Source organism: Columba livia, chromosome 27 (assembly GCF_036013475.1).
Source record: "Columba livia isolate bColLiv1 breed racing homer chromosome 27, bColLiv1.pat.W.v2, whole genome shotgun sequence".
NCBI classification, from domain to species: Eukaryota; Metazoa; Chordata; class Aves; order Columbiformes; family Columbidae; genus Columba; species Columba livia.
Window position 1 is genome coordinate 3,431,920 of NC_088628.1, and position 18,971 is coordinate 3,450,890.

The window sequence follows — 18,971 nt, forward strand, 5'->3', positions numbered from 1 at the left end:
TTCATTCCCACCAAAAGGAGCCACCATAAAGTATTTTAATAACCGACTTCTGAGCTCCCCATGCATCTTACAGTGACTTTCTGAGGACCATACGGAGGGGTGAGGAACGGCAGCACAGCCAGGTCCACCCTGATGTTTGTTGGATGGTTTAACTAGCATCACGTAGCAAATACAGCAGGAAACCCAACCCGAGCAAAAACCTCAGCAGGGCACTTACACCACGTCGTGCCATGCTACACATCCATACCCGAACTAACAGACTTCCCGAGAGAAATTCCCAACAGAAAACATGAAAACCACAAACCTTTGTAATGTTCATACTCTTGTGATGCTGTCAAGCGCGGAGTCATGAGAACGCAGCCCCTTGCAGAGATGCTGGGGCTCTAAGGCGGGATCAGACAGATGGGGGAAGGCGGCAGAGAGGTGAAGTGCAGACAGAGTTTAGACCCCGCCTGGGCCCTGGCCAGCAAATTAAGTTAATTTTCCAAGGAGCACTCTCTCTATTTCCCTGTTATTCTGCTGCCAGAAAGGAACGTGCATAACACGGGTACTGTCTCAGCTTCCCTCTGTTCCTTCACAACAACATCCCAACCACTGCCCGTGGCGCTGCAGAAACTGCTTTAACCACCAGGTTTTCCCTAATTTTCCCCAAGTGCATGATGACCCCTGTAAAACTGTGGCATCCGTCTTTTCGTACGACCTGCTTTTGCCCAGCACTAAGCGGAGGGTCCTTCACCAGCCCTGCAAACACGGAATCAGGCGTTCTGCTAAAATAATTTGGTTCTACGGCTGGAGGTGGAGAGTAAATCTCTACTTTGATTTCCCAAAAGTCTGGGCGTCTGTTGCTTCTTCTGTGCTTAGAAGTTAAATGAGACCTTGAATGCTGAACTGTTTCTGCTGGGATGGTTTGAGGTTCCCTGCAGATGGGGGAACATCTTGGGTTGCAGCTCCTGGTTGCGTTAGGCTGGATAAGATACAGAGCTATCTAGTACTGCCACCGAAATTCAAGTGTAAATCTCCAGGGAGAAGCAGACACATGCCTGTGCTTGGCATTAATTTGGAAGATAAGTTCAGTCTGAGCAGATGGGGGACCTGTAAAGCTTAGTTTCAGCCAGGCTTCCCAGCGCGATGGGTGGGTGACCTTTTTTTGATACAGGACTCTCCGTACAACGCACATGGCACCCAGAGAACTCACAACCAGGCACCAAATATTGCAGTTTGGCTTCCACCTGAATCCCTTCTCAACACCTGGATGTGAACAGCAGTACGGGGCAAGAAGTCATTAACTTCAGTGCACTAATGATCTTCACACCCAGCCTCAGGCTGCTTCAAACCTTGCTGAAGATTAAAGGATATTATAGAGACATTTTATCAGACAAAAGACTAAGAGGGTTTTTCTTTGTCAAAAATCAGTGGAAGAAGAGGCAACTGGCATTAGTCCCATAGACTAGAACAGAAGTGGAGCTTGAATTAAACTGATAATGAAGTGGGTATTTTAAACTATAGTATCACCTCTTTCTAAAAGACAGGCCAGGATTTAATCAAGTTCTGGATGGATCAAGGATCCTGGGAGAGGTCCTGGGCACCCTGTTCCACAGGAGGATAAACCACAAGATCATAATTGTTATTCCCAAACCAAACCTTCAAAAACATATGCTAAAAATTAGCAGAGTTGCAAAACAAAACATGGGGGAGAATCTATTTTGAATGGGTTGAAATTAATGGTGTCACAGAACTGACCTAGAGGGAGAATGAAATCAGATTCCAAAGCAAGAGCTCAACAAGGACAATGCTGGTTTGTAAGAAAAAAATAACATCCTTAGCAAAGTTGTGACAAAATGGCTTTTTAAATTAATAGCAGTTATGTTGATGCTGGGAAATACAAGCTGGAAACCTGTTCTCATCAGCGAGAAGGTGGAGATAAGAGACACGTCATCTAGTTGTTAAAGAGAAAATGGCAATCACAGCTTGTGATGAAGAGAAATGTGAAAGTCAAGGCTAGACGAAAAATCACTTATATTCAGTAAACTTGCCCACAACATTCTGATTATCAAAATCCACTGATATTTCAGAATCATCGAGAAACTTCAAAACAATCAGTCCTAAGTCAAAAATCAAGAGGTGTTGGTTTGTTTATAGTCCTGGAGAGACACAGTTGTGCTGCTGAGATGGTGCCAACGTCCTCACAACTTTTTCTTGGGGTGTCAGAGGCACAGAGATAATCTGACAGATTTGTGCCAGTCCTTTCTAGCGATGTTTTCTGGCAAGGGACTGTGCTGCTGATCCACCTCCACAGAACCACAGAATGGACTGGGTTGGAAAAGCCCTCAGAGCTCATCCAGTCCAAGCCTTGGTCCAACTCCAGTCCATTGACTAGATCATGGCACTAAGTGCCATGGCCAATCTCAGTTTCAAAACCTCCAGGGCCGGTGAGTCCAGCACCTCCCTGGGCAGCCATTCCAATGCCTGACCACTCTCTCTGCAAAGAATTGCTTTCTCATCTCCAGCCTCAATTTCCCCTGGCAGAGTTGAAGCCCATGGCCCCTTGTCCTATTGCTGATGCCTGGGAGAAGAGCCCAATCCCCACCTGGCTAGAACTGCCCTTCAGGTAGTTCTAGAGAGTGCTGAGCTCAGCTCTAAGCCTCCTTTTCTTCTTCCACGGTTCAGCCGACACAAAAATAGACCTGCCAGGATGAGGCGGATCCTCCCCCATCACCTTCTGTGCAGTGTAGGTAAAGAGCTCGACAGCTAAAGAGAATTATTTCAAATGAAAGTAAACACGGCCAAAAGAGTGATACTAAAGTAGGGCAGATGGAAAAGCAATGCTGGCCACAGCATCTTCTTTGTCCACTTTAAATAAACAACCGGATTATAGAGATAAGCAGGGACAAAGTAAGGCTGAATTTCAATTGATGGCACCAAATGCTGCCTGCTGGTGGTGGCTCCGTTAGGAAATGGGGAGATGCCAAGAAACAAAACCCCACTGGAGCAGAGCAGAGCCACGGCTGTGCAGTGTGAAAACGCATGAACAGCCTTGCTCCCACATTCACGATGGAGCCAGAGGAACCAGCAAGGACTGGGACACGGTCCATCCCACCAAACCATGGGGACACAACACAAGCAGCACCCGGCTAGGGCCGCAACAGCCTGGGAAACCCAGTCCAGAGCAGAGAATGGTTGCCTATAAGCTGAGGGAAGTGGCCAAAAAGGACTCGGTCCTGCTAATTAATGTCAGATGCCTAACATGACCCCAGCAGAATCACATTAGTCGTTAAAGGTAGGAGAGCACAGAGTGTGAAGTCCCAGATGAGGATGCTTTGTGGACTCAGATGTCAGCTAAAAACTATAAGTCAAGTTGCCCTGAGCTTTCTGCTCACCCACAGCAACACCCTCAATACACATGCAGGTCTTTGTCCTCTCCTCCAGCTGTGGAGAAAGAATCTCCAGCTAGAACGAACCCTTCAAACCTCCTTCACTAAGCCCTGCACAGTCACTAAGGGCTGATTTTAGCACTGGGGAGGCCGCATCTCAAATCCTGTGTTCAGTTTTGGGCCCCTCGTCATATGAAGGATGTTGAGGGACTATGGAGAGTGAAGAGGGGGGAACGGAGCTGGTGAGGGGCTGGAGCACAAGTGTGATGGGAGCCAGGAAATCACCTCAAGTTGCGCCACGGGAGGTATAGATTGGATATTAGGAAAGGGCTGTGGGTCATTGGAACAGGCTGCCCAGGGCAGTGGTGGAGTCACCATCCCTGGAGGGGTTTAAGAGGCATTTAGATGAGGTTCTCAGGGACAAGGTTTAGTGTCAGAGTTGGGTTATGGTTGGACTCGATGATTCTGAGGGTCTCTTCCAATTGAAAATTCTATGATTTGTGTGACAACTGCAGTGTCCTGTAAGCAGAACTTCTGCCATGCAGCAAAACCCCCAGCTAACGAACGCTTGGCTACACGTGGCGTGTGCTTTCCAGACAGCAGGAGTGGGATTTGTCTCCCCTGTCATGAGCAATCAGTGAACCTCGGTTCCCACTGGCCTGCAGAAGTGGTAATTCCATTCCTTAAATTAAAGGAAGACTGAAGTGAATGAAAACTGGTGGCTTGCCAGGGCCGGGGGAGATCTGCAAGACGCTCTGCACAGAGATCGCTCCCTCACTCCCCGTGTTCTCCTTCTCGCTGGCCTCATCCAAGGGGATTCAACATATTAATTCAGCAAGAATTCATTATAGTACATTACTTTGGGCCAATTTCCTGCTCTTCTCACCAAGTAGAGCCCTTTGCCCAGTGATTGAGATGCCCTGAGCGTGTAACGCTGTAATTAGCCCATTTGGGTGCATGTTCCATGGCAAAGATGCTTCTCCCAGCTCATCCTTTTCTTTGCATCTGCTTGGAAATGTCTGGGCTGGGCACAGGGGTCCTTTTCCTTCTTTATCACAGTCATTCTTTATTTCCCTCCTTGATACAAGCTAAAACTTCTTCCTCGGTGCTGTGACTGTCTCCTGAGCTCGACTTTCCAAGATATTCCCTGTTCAACGGGAAAAGGAGTCCGAGCTAAGAGGCTCTGGCTGCACTGAGCAACGATCTTCTGGACCAGCTTGAGTCTTTTGCGAAGGGCAGAGATGCCAGCCCTTTACACCTCTTGCAGGTTTTTTCTGCGCTCTTTAGGATGATGAGAACAAGTCATGGTTACAGAGTAGACGTGCTCAGAAATTCATCCCGCTTCATCCTGTCAACTAAGACTTTGTTAACAGAAGCACGGCGTGCACTCTTACCAGGCCCCAGATGTAAGTCGGGCAAGTGACCAAGCACAAATTCCTTTTTCTCCAAGTGTTTCAAACAAAACACTCAGTAAAAACCACCCTCCTGCCCTGCCAAAGTACAACCGTGCAGGCTCGTAGTAGGGCTGGAGCCCAGTGTTTTATGATAAAAGGCTGAGAAGCAACTTTCCCACCAGCACATGGGATCAACACCCAGTGGTTTAAGGATGAGAAGCACCACAGCTTCACTATACCCAGTGACAAACCTAATGAGTGAGAGGTAAGAGACTTCATCCATGATACCGGTCCTCAAAATAGGTGGGATGGATTCATCAGAGGAGGAGAAATCCACAACAGAAGGAAACCACATCCTGGGCTAGATGAGGAGAAGCACAGCCAGCAGCTCACCCACTTCTGCTTCAGCATCATCTCCTAATTTTTGGATTCTCTTAAGCTTGACCAGTCTCAGTTCTCTCTTTCTGTTCTCTGGGTACCTTCAGCAACATGAAAATCTCTCTTCTGCTCTACAAACACATCCGGGTTGGGGTGCAGCAATTCCAACAATTTACATGGGGTGAATGGAAACTTATAGTCACTACCCTCCCTGGCCCTTTTTTTCAGGTTCTTCCTGCATCAAGTTTCAGCTTAGAAATATTTATGAGGAAATCAAACCATCTAGCAGCAGATCTGGCCAATTCTCAAAGCACTTCTGCTAGTCCAGCTTTAGGAATGGCCATTGTCCCAAATCCTGCTCTAGATTTCCCCAGACCATTCACAGTTACCTTTTGCTGTAATTTCATCAACTCAATGGCAATTTAGCTAACAGCAGGCTAATGAGGATTTCTGATTTATACTGCAAGAAGGAGGGCTGCCTGCTATCCACAGAAGAGATATTTTAGTGAAAAGACAGAGGTTTCTTTTCAGATTATTTGCTCCCCCCTGCAGCCCTCCCCTTATCATGAAATTCAGGCCTGTGCAAAGCATCAAATCAAAAGAATGTACATGGATATCATCACTACATTCTCTGGTCTTGCATGACTTAAGCACATGGCTTTTCCAGGAATGATGATCCTACCTCTCCATCCAAACTGGAAATTTTTCCTATGGCTCACGATTAGTTTTGGTTTTGATCTCAGCCCCATTCTGCGCTGGGCCCCGTGGACCATCTCTCGCAATAAGCGGGGAACACGACTGCAGCAATCGCCCGTCCTTGGCCTCAATGGAGATCACCAGGGGACAATAATCACTGCCAAATGTGATAGTGGTTTTCATAACGCGCCTCCACGCCCAGAGGATTCGGGATTGTGTCATGGCGTGAGAACAGACTGGAAACAATGCTGACTTCTGGATCCCTGGCCTAAAGGGGAGCATATCTGTGCCCTCCTATTCTTGACTTCAAAGATCCCTCAGAAGTACTGCAAGTATTTATTTTGGTGATTTATCAGTTTTATGAGTCCAGGGCTACGCTATCTGTACATTCACTGCTTACGTCCCCAGGCCTATATATGTTCATGCGATGCACAGTTTGATAAGTAATTTGCAAATGAGAAAGCAGAGAAACCAGCTGTTCCTATCCAGGCAAACCCAGCAAGGAAACATAGAGAAGACTTTCATTTGAAAAAAGACTAAAAATGCAACTGATTTCCAAGAACTGCTTCACACTTCCATTTGGAAAGCAGCATTAACAACTCTTCCATCCTTTCTTTTTTATCCCCCTAAATTCTGTAATAAAACAACACTTCAAATCCAGTTCTTAAAACTTCCAAACAAAACCCCTATAACCTATTAACTTCTGTGCCAGATAATCTTTTGCCATGCCAATATTTGCCTTCATTCTTTTTCTGCCAATAACAAGAGAAACCAGTCTAGGCCAGAAGTCCAAGATCAACCATTTCACGATATAAATCAAGACACAAGGAAAATTTAGGAACGGGAGTCTTAAGTCAGAAGTTTCCAACTACTGCCTTCACTTTGGTCCTTCTGTTCTTTGTAGTATCTTATCTCTGGCTCTGTGAATAAATATCAAGGTTTTCATGTGTGGATCTGGAAGCAGCCAAGACATGAAGTGACTGGGTCACAGTGACAGCGGCTCCGGTTGTACCTTTACTGAGGTGATGGATGCTGACTCTAAGCCTGGCTTTAGTAAGCCCAGGGCAGGAATGTGGAGGGAAAAGGCAAGAAAGCTTTGCTAGAGTTTGACCATGCTCTTCCCCGCCGTGTTCTTACTCATTATTTCTAAGTGGAGATGCCACCTCCTTGAAGATAGAGAGCTCTCTACGCACCCATGAACACGCATTTCACCGCCTTGTAAAAGCAAAAAAAAAAGCTATTTAGAATAAAATAGAATATTTTTGCTGGAAGAAACCTACAATGATCATCTAAGTCTAAGATGTGGGCAGCACAGTCCATTTCAGACAATGATTTCCAGTAAGTGCTGGAGTCCTGTTGTTACTCTTCGACTACATGTGTGTGTAGTTTCAGTTGGTGTAGTTAGTGACACACCCCACAAATTTGCTTTTTTTAAAGTATTCAAATCACCACAGTTACAGGGTCTTTTTCTCAAACACCCACACAATGAGCAGGACAAGGTCTGGCTACCTCAGCTACAGGATTAAGTTACGAGATGAGACATATCCTGTCCTGTATCCAAACGAGCGTGGTCAGCAGGACAAGGGCAGTGATCCTTCCCCTGTGCTCTGCATTGGGGAGGCCACACCTGGAGTGTTGTGGTCAGTTCTGGGCCCCTCAGCTCAGGAAAGACATTGAAGTGCTGGAGCAGGTCCAGAGAAGAGCAACACGACTGGGGAAGGGACTTGAACACAAGACCCATGGGGAGAGGCTGAGGGAGCTGGGCTTGTTTAGTCTGGAGAAGAGGAGGCTTAGAGCTGAGCTCAGCACTCTCCAGAACTACCTGAAGGGCAGTTCTAGCCAGGTGGGGATTGGGCTCTTCTCCCAGGCATCAGCAATAGGACAAGGGGCCATGGGCTTCAACTCTGCCAGGGGAAACTGAGGCTGGAGATTAGAAAGCAATTCTTTGCAGAGAGAGTGGTCAGGCATTGGAATGGCTGCCCAGGGAGGTGCTGGACTCACCGGCCCTGGAGGTTTTGAAACTGAGATTGGCCATGGCACTTAGTGCCATGATCTAGTCAATGGGCTGGAGTTGGACCAAGGCTTGGACTGGATGATCCCTGAGGGCTTTTCCAACCCAGTCCATTCTGTGATTTTCACTTCCACTGCCTCTTGGGTTCTTACTCTAAAGAGGATTTAATTTTTGAGGAAGTTTCCTACAACTTTGAGGTCAAGAAAACAATTTTCTCTAAGGAATGAAAACTGAGCTTAGGCATTTAAAGGACTTCTTTCTGAGATTTGGAGGAAATCAATATATCTCACTAAATTTACAGGAGTAGCAGGGATGGAAACACTGCAGAAAAGATTTGCTGACCCCCCACGTAGGGCTAATTCCTTCCAACGAAGTCAACTCAAATGTTATGCTTGAACTTAGCAGGTACAGAATCAGGGCTTGAACCACGAAGAAACAGACAGCGCTGGTTGTGTTTTGGGCATCAGCTCTTTTCAAAAGCACGTGTTTCTGATAAATGTAAAGTGAGAGGGAAGGAGATTACAATTGGTCCAAAAAACCCTTTAGTAATTCCTGTACTAAGACGTTTGTGGGGCTGCAACGTCAGGGATGGAGTCAGATCACAATGCTCATGTGCTCTTGGTGCACGTCTCAAAGCAAACCGCGCAAGTGGTGAAGCTCGTCTCTGTATGTCCAATCTCCCCATGACATTAACCATCATCCCAGCATCAGCTCCAGTTTAAACTGGTGCCGTGTGGTGCAGAATCAGCCCCAAAGCTTAAGGTGGTGGATGGAGAGTTCATCCACATCCCAGCAGCTCCTCCTGTGCTGGTTTTTTGCAGTCACAACGTGCCTTTCCTCTCCATTCCCCAGTGTCGAGCTGGAAACTAATAAGGTGTCAAAAATCTACAGGAGAGCAACTTGGAAACTCCTCGTATTCCCCACAATTAATTTAGACACCTCTGTCTTTTTGCCTAAGTCAGAGCGATGGAAGAGGTACGGCAAACACCTCCCCAAACCTCCTCTCTTCATCCATCTTCTCAATTGCAGTGGCCATTTCATAATTAATGGGCTTGACATAATTAGTTGTGTTTAAAGTCAGGCTATAGCTGAGCCTTTATTCTTAGTTGAAAAAACAGGCAGCCATGAACTTACAGGAAATCTTCCTGCCAGCACAGAGCTCAGCTGGCTGCACACTAATCATCTTTTCTTTCCCCTTTGTTAAACACATTCTTGCTCTTGGAAACTGTTCAGTAGTTCATTAAACTAATAATCCCATTCAAATCCTGCCTCATAAATGGATTTGTCAGTGCTGTTCCTTTCAGGAGACGGTCATTTTAAATTGTCTCTACTTTAATGAGTTTAAGGACAGATTAAATCTTGGCTTTGGCTGTGATTTATCACTCCACATTACTTTATTGTTATTTGTAAAAGCACTGGTGAATAACGGGCTTGTTTATTTTGCATTTATTTCATGCTTCGCATTTACTTCATACTTTTCCCTTCATTAACGGAGACTGGGGTGGGAACAGAGCTCTAGATAAATATGTTTCCAGCAGAAAAATATACAACCTTTCCTCCTGCATTACCAAGAGAACACCTACAACTGTCCCCACGCTCAGCCCGTTCGCTCCAGGCATCAGCAAGAAGAGCTCGTGTTGGTCACGGTGGAGTTACCTGAGAGCGGTTTCTCACTACAGTCTCTATGATATTAAGTTATTGAGCGCATTTCTATTAGTACTAATTGACTAAGACTTCACAGCAAATAACTTGCCACCAAAAGAGAGCAGATATTCTGTGCGTTTGGGCTTACTCAAGACTTTCCCACAGAAGTTACTAGTACTAGGAGTAGGAGATATTCAAGAGAAAATGAAGGAACGTGCACCAAATATATTTGGGTGTTTGGTTCTTCCAGAGTTGGTAAAAATTTCCCTATAAAGACATCTGGGTCGCACCTCCTTGTGCATTTCTCATGTGATGCTAATTTCTTGTCCAAATTATGATATAACACAATTTAGAGATGATGGGAATCCATGGTTGCATCCACCCAAGAGAGAAGGAGGCACATTTAAGAATAAAAGGTAGAGCAAAAGCCACATCTAGATTGTCGAGATAGATGGTCGTCCTTGGAGTCCTCTAATCTACCTGGGAGCAGAAGTATTTCTGCCATGGGCAAAACAATCTGCAAATGGCAGGATAGAAGATATCGGCATCATGTATGAAAGGAAAACTCTTCAAAACTTGTGCTTGGAAAACAAATTATTTCAAGGAATGAATAAGACAGAGCCATGGAGAATCCAGAAGCCCCGAGCAGAAGGTTTCCACAAAGAAGAGGACTCTGCACCACCCTTAGATCTACCCAGCAAATCCTGCAAGCCTGTTTGCTGTTTCCTTCCTTTCGGAACAATATAGAAACTTCTGGACATTCTTAAAGAATCCAGAGTGTTGAGGGCAGCGGTTGGGGGTGGTGGCACCAGGGAACCTGCCAGTTCAGGCCCGTGTGATGCAGATAAGCTTTGCTCTATTTTAATTCCAGTTCTATTTCAATTCCTTCCAGGCAAGCCTAAGAACCAAAGGAAGTCTCAGAACCAAAGAAAGTCTCAGAACCAAAGGTATTCCAGATGAAAGCTGAACTGAAATCAGTGTATCTCTCTGAAAAAAGAAAGTTGTGGGTCTTTGAAAGCAAGTGCCAAAGCAAATATTTGAAATGGTGCCACGAGCTATTAAAATATACACCACAGTAAACATGTTTGGAGATTTAGATGTGTGTTTAGAGGTGCGGCATTACAGAATACACGATTCCACAAATTGCAGTAGTCAAGATAAGCCACCTGCATGCCTGTGTTGTAAAATAACACCAAATTGAAAAATACAACCTTCCTTTACACTCAAAGTTCCACCAAGAAAACTCACTGTTTATTCATTTCTTTGGTCTGTGAGTAAACCAAACCTTAAATTAGGACTTATCTGATTTTCCCAAACAAATGTACGCAACTCGGTTAAAATTCACAGCAGCAAAGAATCCCAATACCTTAAGGCAGCAAAACTCGGGTCAGGGAAGATGTTGATCCACAGCTGCAACTCGACAGAACTGTTTAAAGCCAGAGCACGAGCATGAGGGACTAGGACTGTTTGGGGGGATCTACAGCAAAAATTCCTGGGTCTGTGGCTCTGCAGGAGATGGATTTCACCGGCTGCCAGACCCATCTCCAGCGCTGCAGCTGGTGACATCTGTAGCTGCTTTCTAAGCCCAGTAGAACATTACTCAAAACGTCACTCTTCAGTAGGCTCCTCATCTCAAGTGGTTTTCTCTGCTTGTAAAACAGAGATTTTAAAAGAGAGAGAGGCTGCTGAAGGGCTGGGAATCCTGAAGGAGAGGTTTGGGCACAAAACCTTGGGGACTGTGAGGGTCACTTGACACAGAGCATGGGAAGCGCCGGGGGCAGGAGCTCCAGCCACGCTGAGTTTTGCCATCGTTTTGCTGCCCACCACGATCCCCACCCTCGAAACAAGACTCCCAAGGGCCAAGGAACAATGATTCTTCAGTCGACTTAAATTACAGTCACACAGACTTCCTTAAACAGACCTTGCACGTAGCCCAGTGGGGATTTCTTTCTCTTTTCCTACAGCAATTGCTGCAGAAGAGAAAAGGGAGGGAGCAGTGTGGTCCTCAGCTCTCCGCAGGGGACTGGGAGCCAGACACTTCAGGTCTGATCCTGATCCTGCCCCAAACTTACTGTGTGGCCGCTGAGAACTTACACAACCGATAATTTGGCATTGCTTTACTTACATGCTGGGCCACGTCTGAGGCTTTAAAGTAGAGAATGGTTTTCAGAAGTGATTTCTAACTTGGGAAACTGGGATTCATTTTTAAATTGCACTTGGGATTTGGATCCTTCAGACAAACCAAGAGTCAAAAGGATTTAAGCCGTAAATAATTTTTGGAAACAGGATCCGGTCACTTAAGTCACTGAGTGCCATAAGACCACTGGACACCAGTGACCTTCTCTCAGGTCCTGTGGGGAATGGAAACACTCATCGTTTCCTTGCTCTACCCATCCTTTCTCTTCACAGGGCTGCATGAGACAGGACTGGACTAGATGACCTTTCGAGGTCCCTTCCAATCCCTAATATTCTGTGATTATCGGTGCACATGTCAACTCCTTCCAATCCTTTCTATACCCATTACGAGCACAGTGATCAAACACATGCAGCCCTGGGCAGCCAGGATGAACAAGATCCGGTAGACTGTCACCCCATCCTTTCCAAGGAATGGCCTTTATCTCCGTTAGTCATACAGATTTGGGATGTTTTATCTGAGGGATGATGGACTCAAAGAGAGGAACATAGCAAAAGCATTTATGGGTCATATTGGGGGTGACACAGGGTGTCCCTAACTTGCGAGTGAGCTAATGGCTGCTTTCGGAAGGTCATTTTGAGAAGAGCAAACCCCTGGGACACTCGCTGTCCATCTTTTCCGAACCCGCCGCAGCGGGAGGGAGCGGCCGTGCAGGTTGGAATCCCAAGCGCGGCCGCCGCCAGCCCCAGGGCCCTGCCCCTGGCAGCTCCTCGGCCCGGCTCTGCGCTCCGGCTCCAGCCCAAACACATCGGACCGTCTGGGCGGACTGCGCGGCGCTCCAGCCCATTCACGAAGCGTTCCCCAGCAAGCGCCGGAGCGCTCTGGCACGGCCCAGGCTTCGCGCGTGTATCACGTTCTGCTCCGATTCTGCCCACTGAACACAGGAACACTTTCCAAGAACTACAGCCAGGCAGACTTAAAATAACCCAGGATCAACGCCGCGGCCAGGAACCATCTTGAAAGCATGCAAATAGAGCCGAGCTCCAGCACGAGCTGCAGGATTTTCTAGCTGAGCCCTGTCTCCCTCCTCAGGTGGAAAATGCTCACGGGTCCAGCTCTTGCGCTCATTTGTCTATAGATGAGGCCACAATCATGCTTCACAACAAAGGCTTTAGCGTGACACCTTTCCTTTAGCAACAATCATCACGTAAAAGCAGCCACCAGAGGCAATAACCTCTCAATAGAGCCCAGAGCACTGACTGGCAGCAGAGAGACAAAGGTGACCCCGTGGTCAAAACCTGAGTTGACAGCATCCCTGCTGCCAACAGTGGAACGCCCAGCCGCAGCCATCACGGCAGGGAAATGCATGACATCCCTCCCACAAACAGGCAGAGGGGGGAATGGCTCTTCCCAGCCCTGGTGGGTGAGCTCTGAGGTGCTGTGATCCCCTGCACAAAGCAGCAGAGCTCAGCACACAGCTCCCACTCTGCTTGGTTGTCCCCCTGTGGCATGAGCTTTCCTCCTACTGCAAAGCAGACTCCTTCCTGAGCTCGAGGAAAGGATAGAAAACACATTTCTGCAAGCATGTCTCTGTGTGCTACGATAATAAACCGAGTTCTGCTTTGTAACATAGAAAAGAACATTAAACTTACCCTCGTAAACTGTCTTGGCCTCTTCTTCTCACTCTGTTTGCTGGCGGTCTTTCCTCATAGCCTGCAAATCTGTCGGTATGCAAGTCCCCTTCATATTGACCCTGGGCTCGTTCCACATACATAACCGCTGTACATCCCAGCATGAACCTGGCCAGCCACAACACCCCCATGATGGCGCGGATTCCTCGATTGCCCTGGCTGCCCCGAAAGCTTCTTCCAGCTGGAGGGTCCCTGCTGCCTCGGTGGAGGATGGTTTTTGGCAGCAGCCCCTAAGTGCCGAGGTGCCGTCCTGCCGTTCCCTTTCTAGAAGTAAACAGAGAAAAGAGAAAGAGAGAGATATAAGTGTTCTTAAGGGCTTTTGCTGTTTTAAAATCACCCCAGGCAGCGCCTCCCTGGAGTTAATACAATGGGGTCCTATAGACACACTGAGTTTGGCTCCTCGTACTCGCAGCCAACATGCTCACGCTGTCATTCTCCACCACAGCATTGACAAGCCTTCCCAAGAGCTGGAAACCATGAGAAGATCGCCAAGAGTCACAGTTCTACCCTTGCGTCTGTTTCCCTGCCCTCCTGATGGATAAATGAAGAGGGACAAAAGCACATCTGTCCTGGGCCTGCCCACGGCGGTGGGTTATGACACTGACGCAACAGGGGATGCAGGGCTACAAAGCAAGAAGAGACCATGTCTTCAAGAATGAGTGGATCCTATTTATGAACCACTTTCCCAAGTCCCACAGCTCTGTTTTACTACATTATAGTCCAGATGGGCCATGGCATGGAGGTCAATCCGTTGTTGGAAAACGGCCTCTCAGACACCTGGTAATTCTAGCTGGCCAAGGGGAGCAGTTTGGAGTGAGATGGAAGACCATGAGGTGGGGCTTCAGTGTGAAGACACACTCCATTAAGCTAAGCCTGGTTTCCATGGGGGGTGAAGGGACAGAGAATGTGGAGGGAGGCAGAAGAAGAGCCCCTAAGCTGGGACAGGCTGCTGAGCATGAGAGGCCATGGGGAGGGGGATGACATGGGGTCCAAAGCTTCTGTGCAGGGCAGGGAGTGGGTCAATGGAGGTGGCAAGGAGACCCCTCACACTTCAGATTGTGGACGCCCTTTGGGGGCGAGCCCAGCATGACCAGTTCTGCCAGTAACTGAGCCTGGGAGATGTCCCCTGGGCTGGGACTGATCCAGGCTTTGGCCTCAAATCACTCCAGGGCATGTCCTCACCCCCCCAGCGACCTTCTGCCCTGAGCAAGCCCATCCTGATGAACAAGGTCCCTTCCAGGGGGGAAAAAGGCACAATTCCTGTGTCCCCGGGGGGGAGGTGACATGGCAGAGGGGTCTTGAGGTCCCTGCCTGAAGCAGCTTTATTTTAGTCCTTAAAGCCGTCCTGTGTCTGAGAATCTCCAGGCACTGAGTGGCAAAGGGAAACAGCCCTGGGTGGGGGGTTCAGATCCCAGCAAAACCCCCGGGAGTCACGGTGCTGCCTGTGAGGAGACAAATGGCCCCGGGCTGAGGGCGGGCAGGGCCGGGAGGCCAGGCCGAGGGTGGGAGACACCAAAAATCCCAAGGAAAACTCTCTGTAAAACACGGCGAGAGGAACACGCTCCACAGCCTGTACCCCCTCCTCCCGCGCCCCACAGGCCCCGCGTCCCCCCCATTCCGCCATTCCCCAAATCTCCCAGCCCTGCCTGTGCAAACGGGGCCGGCGAGCCCCTTCCTTCCCCCTCCTGCCAGGAGGGTCGGAAAGCATCTCTCACCTCGAGCCCCAAAAAGTTTGTTTCCTTCAGGGAAGGAATGAATCCTCACGGGTCTCCCAGAGCTGGAAATACTTGGCGAGAGGCACCGGCTGCTGTGGGGAGGGACAGGGCCCCCGAGCCTCCCCTGACTGTCCCCCTTGCTTTCCCACAGCAGCACTTTTTCCCGTTCCAGCCCAGCCCCAAAGCAGGCAAAAAAAACCACAAAAAAGAAAGAAAAAATCAGCCCAGACAAGGCACAAAATGTGTCCGAACCAACAAAACAAAAAAACACCCAAAAAACCTCACCCCCCCGCCCTGCTCCCAGCTGGGAAACCGAGCTCCGGAGGGCACGCGTTTTTCAGGCTAATATTTCAAATGTAAGTGAATGAGTAAGACGAGTGGGAAGGGCTGGGAGCAGAGACAAAGAAACGGCCCTTCCTGAGCCCCCAGCTCCGCGCTCGGCTCCGCACGCCCGGCCGGGCAAGCCTGGGACCCTGTTCTCTCCAGCAAGACAAAAGGAGAAGCTTCCCCTGCTCCCCCAGCTCCCGAGGTGGAGCCCAGATGGAAAACGAAGCCCTAAAAAGAAATCAGAATAACATTTGCACTTCAAGCAATGCCCAGCCTTCGGTGCGGAGATTTAAAGCGAAGAAAGTCCGGATGCGTCCGTTTCCCCGCGGAGGAATGAGGAGCGTGACAAATGATCGATAACCGGGCACGTACTCGGAGAGCGCTCACACAAGTCTTACTGAGGGGATGGAAAAGTCATTCGCGCCAGCAAAAGACAGTTTAAAAAGCTAAAAAAAAAGAGGCTTAAAAGTGACTTTCAGCCCTGACAAATCGCATGGAACACCACTTGTAAGAAACGCACTGAGAAAGCAAAGAGAGAATCAATCGCTAAATCTGATTTTTAAACTGATTTTTCAAGTTTGGAGGGAGTCAGGAAAGACATTTCAAACCCATGCCTGCGAGGGTGCAAATTAAATCAATTACAAAAAAATGTGCAGAACACAATAAAATACAATTAGGCAGACAAATAACTAGGCAGATAAAGAGAAATAAATCAGCTCTTAGCTACGCCGCTCTGGATTTAGTCTGAAACTGTTTAAATACCTTTACGTCCTGGAACTGGTGATGTGCCCAGAGCTCCTTTGTTTAGTGGAGATGTGGGCAGAAAAGAAGGGAATAAAACCCTCACTCTTGAAGGAGAGAAGAAAAGGTACAGCCTGATCCAAATTGGCCAGGGGGAGGGCCAAGGGGTGCAGGAGGAGTGGGAGTAGCGAGAGGACAACCCAACCGCATTCTTCAGCCAAAAGTTCTTAACTTCAAGGAGGGGCTGGGGGAGAGGTTGGGTTTATTTAGCAAGAGCCTCCCGAACGCAGACATGATTATCACCTTCCCGGCCCAGGGCTCGTTTGGCGCGGTTAATTAGGGAATGCTTTTCGTTTCGGCTGGATGCAGTGGGCGCTCGTCCCAAATTTAGGGTCGGAGCCGCGGGAGGCAGGAGGGCATTAGTGACAGCGACTTCACATCAAAAGAGTTGGGGAAAATTAGTTTGCAGTTCGGGATTCATTCCTCAGTTGTTTTGTTGTTGTATTTTGTTTTCTTCATGATATTGTGTTAACAACAACAACAAAATATTTCAAGTAAATGCACTTTTCTCGCTGATCATTTTCCTATACTTAGTGCAACTAATGTGAAACAATTAAGGAAAGACAGATGGCTTGAAGCATAGGTGACCCAGCCCAGGACCTTCATGCTCAAAAGTCACCTCGGCTCCACAGGAGATCTTTGAAGTTAGAAGCATTTTCTCCAAAGAAATATATATATTTTTTAAAAAGTAAGATTACTTACTTAAATACTTAAAAGGAAGTTTTGAGTCTTTCTTCTAAGGAAGAACTTTGAATGTCAGCTCTGAGCCTCGTGCAAAAAAATCTTTCCTCTGCCTCTTTGCTTTAGGAATCATTACTGATGGCTTTTCTTTAAATAATATATAATAAAATGCACATGCCCCCCCATCTGAGCTCCCTCTGCCACCGCACACCCGCAGCTTTTCCGGGGCTGGAGTCCCCCAGTGTGGACACATGGGTGCCAGAAGCCTCCCCAAAAAGCCCCAATCCAGCCGCTTTTCAGCTCAAAGAGCTCCAGAGAAGTTTCTTGCACCAAACGGCCGCGCACGTTTGGCGAATCCCCCCTTGTGATCCCACCATCTGGCTCGGGGCTCCGTTACCTCCTTCCACCCAGCCGAGGAGGCTCAAATGCAGCTCCCGGAGGTGCAGAAATTCCAGGGTGAGCCCCACGCTGACGGGGAGACCATCGTCCCTTCTCCTCCTGCCTCCCTTTGAAATGTCCTCGCTGCCTCCTTTGTTCTTTTTGCTCTTCCTAATCAACCCCCCGCCAGCTTTATAGAAGTCAGGATGATGCTCAGCCTAATTAACAGCAAACTTGTGGGGACTAACAGGGAAAAGGCAGAGCTGGTTTGCCCAGGCAGCCAATAATGGAGCATCGCAAGGAATGCAGCTCTGTCAACACGTCCGCAGAGCCTCACGAGATACACAAACTATTTCCTGGGCCTGATCCTGCAACACCTATTTCAGTTTAAAATAAACCTGGACTTTACCTGCTTGCGAATGGCAGAACCGGGACATTGTATGGAGCAGAACAGCAATGAAAGCGCAAGAAACTGCATTTTCCTCCCTCTCGAGGGCACTGAAAGCTGGTCAAGGCAAAAGATTCCCTTTTGAGCCTAGTTTAATCCTTGCTAATTCCTATATTGTGATCACCACATTGCTTATGTGAGCACTGAATAGTTAAAGGTATTCAGGCACCTAGAAATGCACACAGAGGCTTTGTTGTATTTGCAGAAGCTCCCAGAAATTTAACTGCAACACCACTTATCTAAAAAGAAAGACTTTCCAGTGTCCAAAACAGGTGATATTACACAAATGGGGGAGCTTTCTTGTTTCTTTTCCAGGTGCTCCATCAACCACAAATCTTTACTTCTGGAAAGCATTTGTAATGCCAGTTAGATTCTATTTGGGTCTAGGGTATCTGGGTAGTGAAGCCTGTTCTTTGTGCTTTAGAACAGATGCTATCCTGTGTCTCACCTCTGGCACAATCATAGAATCACACAGAAACACAGAACGGACTGGGTTGGAAAAGCCCTCAGAGCTCACCCAGTCCAAGCCTTGGTCCAACTCCAGTCCATTGACTAGATCATGGCACTAAGTGCCATGGCCAATCTCAGTTTCAAAACCTCCAGGGCCGGTGAGTCCAGCACCTCCCTGGGCAGCCATTCCAATGCCTGACCACTCTCTCTGCAAAGAATTGCTTTCTCATCTCCAGCCTCAATTTCCCCTGGCAGAGTTGAAGCCCATGGCCCCTTGTCCTATTGCTGATGCCTGGGAGAAGAGCCCAATCCCCACCTGGCTAGAACTGCCCTTCAGGTAGTTCTGGAGAGTGCTGAGCTCAGCTCTAAGCCTCCTCTTCTCCAGACTAAACAAGCCCAGCTCCCTCAGCCTCTCCCCATGGGTCTTGTGTTCCAGTCCCTTCCCCAGTCTTGTTGCTCTTCTCTGGACCCGCTCCAGCACTTCAATCTCTTTCCTGACCTGAGGGGCCCAGAACTGAACACAACACTCCAGGTAGAACCCTGCTCAATCCGCTCACTCTCTTAATTTACACGTATCTGATCCTAGAGAACACATTTAATTAACATTTCCTGAGGGCTGCAGTGGGATACAGCCCTACAAATAACCAGCACAAGAGGGAAATATTCACTTTTTCCCCCTGCATTCCAGTTTGGGGGGCTAAGAAGCATTTTAATCCCCCCAATATATGCAAACCTCTACAAACACAATGCTTTTAGCTCCCTGATTTTCTAGAGCAGGGCTTTTCTGCACAGCTGCATGTGATTAGGGCACAGCAAGCCCCAGGATCCAGGCATCCCAGCAAGATCTCCTTC

At 48.0% G+C, this 18,971-nt stretch overlaps 2 protein-coding genes across 6 annotated transcripts in view; one reads left to right on the forward strand and one right to left on the reverse strand.

Annotated features, from left to right (window-relative positions):
- LOC110355552 (killer cell lectin-like receptor subfamily F member 1) overlaps nt 1-18,971 on the forward strand; it is a 201,229-nt gene that overhangs the window by 115,641 nt on the left and 66,617 nt on the right. The gene's annotated exons all lie outside the window — the stretch shown is intronic.
- FBN3 (fibrillin 3) overlaps nt 1-18,971 on the reverse strand; it is a 98,674-nt gene that overhangs the window by 79,278 nt on the left and 425 nt on the right. Inside the window, exons 1-2 of one of the 5 annotated variants that reach the window (XM_065042618.1) lie at nt 17,241-17,446; nt 13,281-13,583 (exon numbers count right to left, since the gene is read on the reverse strand). In XM_065042618.1, coding sequence (XP_064898690.1) covers nt 13,281-13,450 — 170 coding nt within the window. In that variant the 5' untranslated portion in view covers nt 13,451-13,583; nt 17,241-17,446. Of the gene's footprint in view, nt 1-13,280; nt 13,584-13,725; nt 13,844-15,034; nt 15,211-16,123; nt 16,280-17,240; nt 17,447-18,971 lie in introns of those variants that run through there. The other 4 variants (XM_013367468.3, XM_065042616.1, XM_065042617.1 and 1 more) reach the window with 4 other exon arrangements.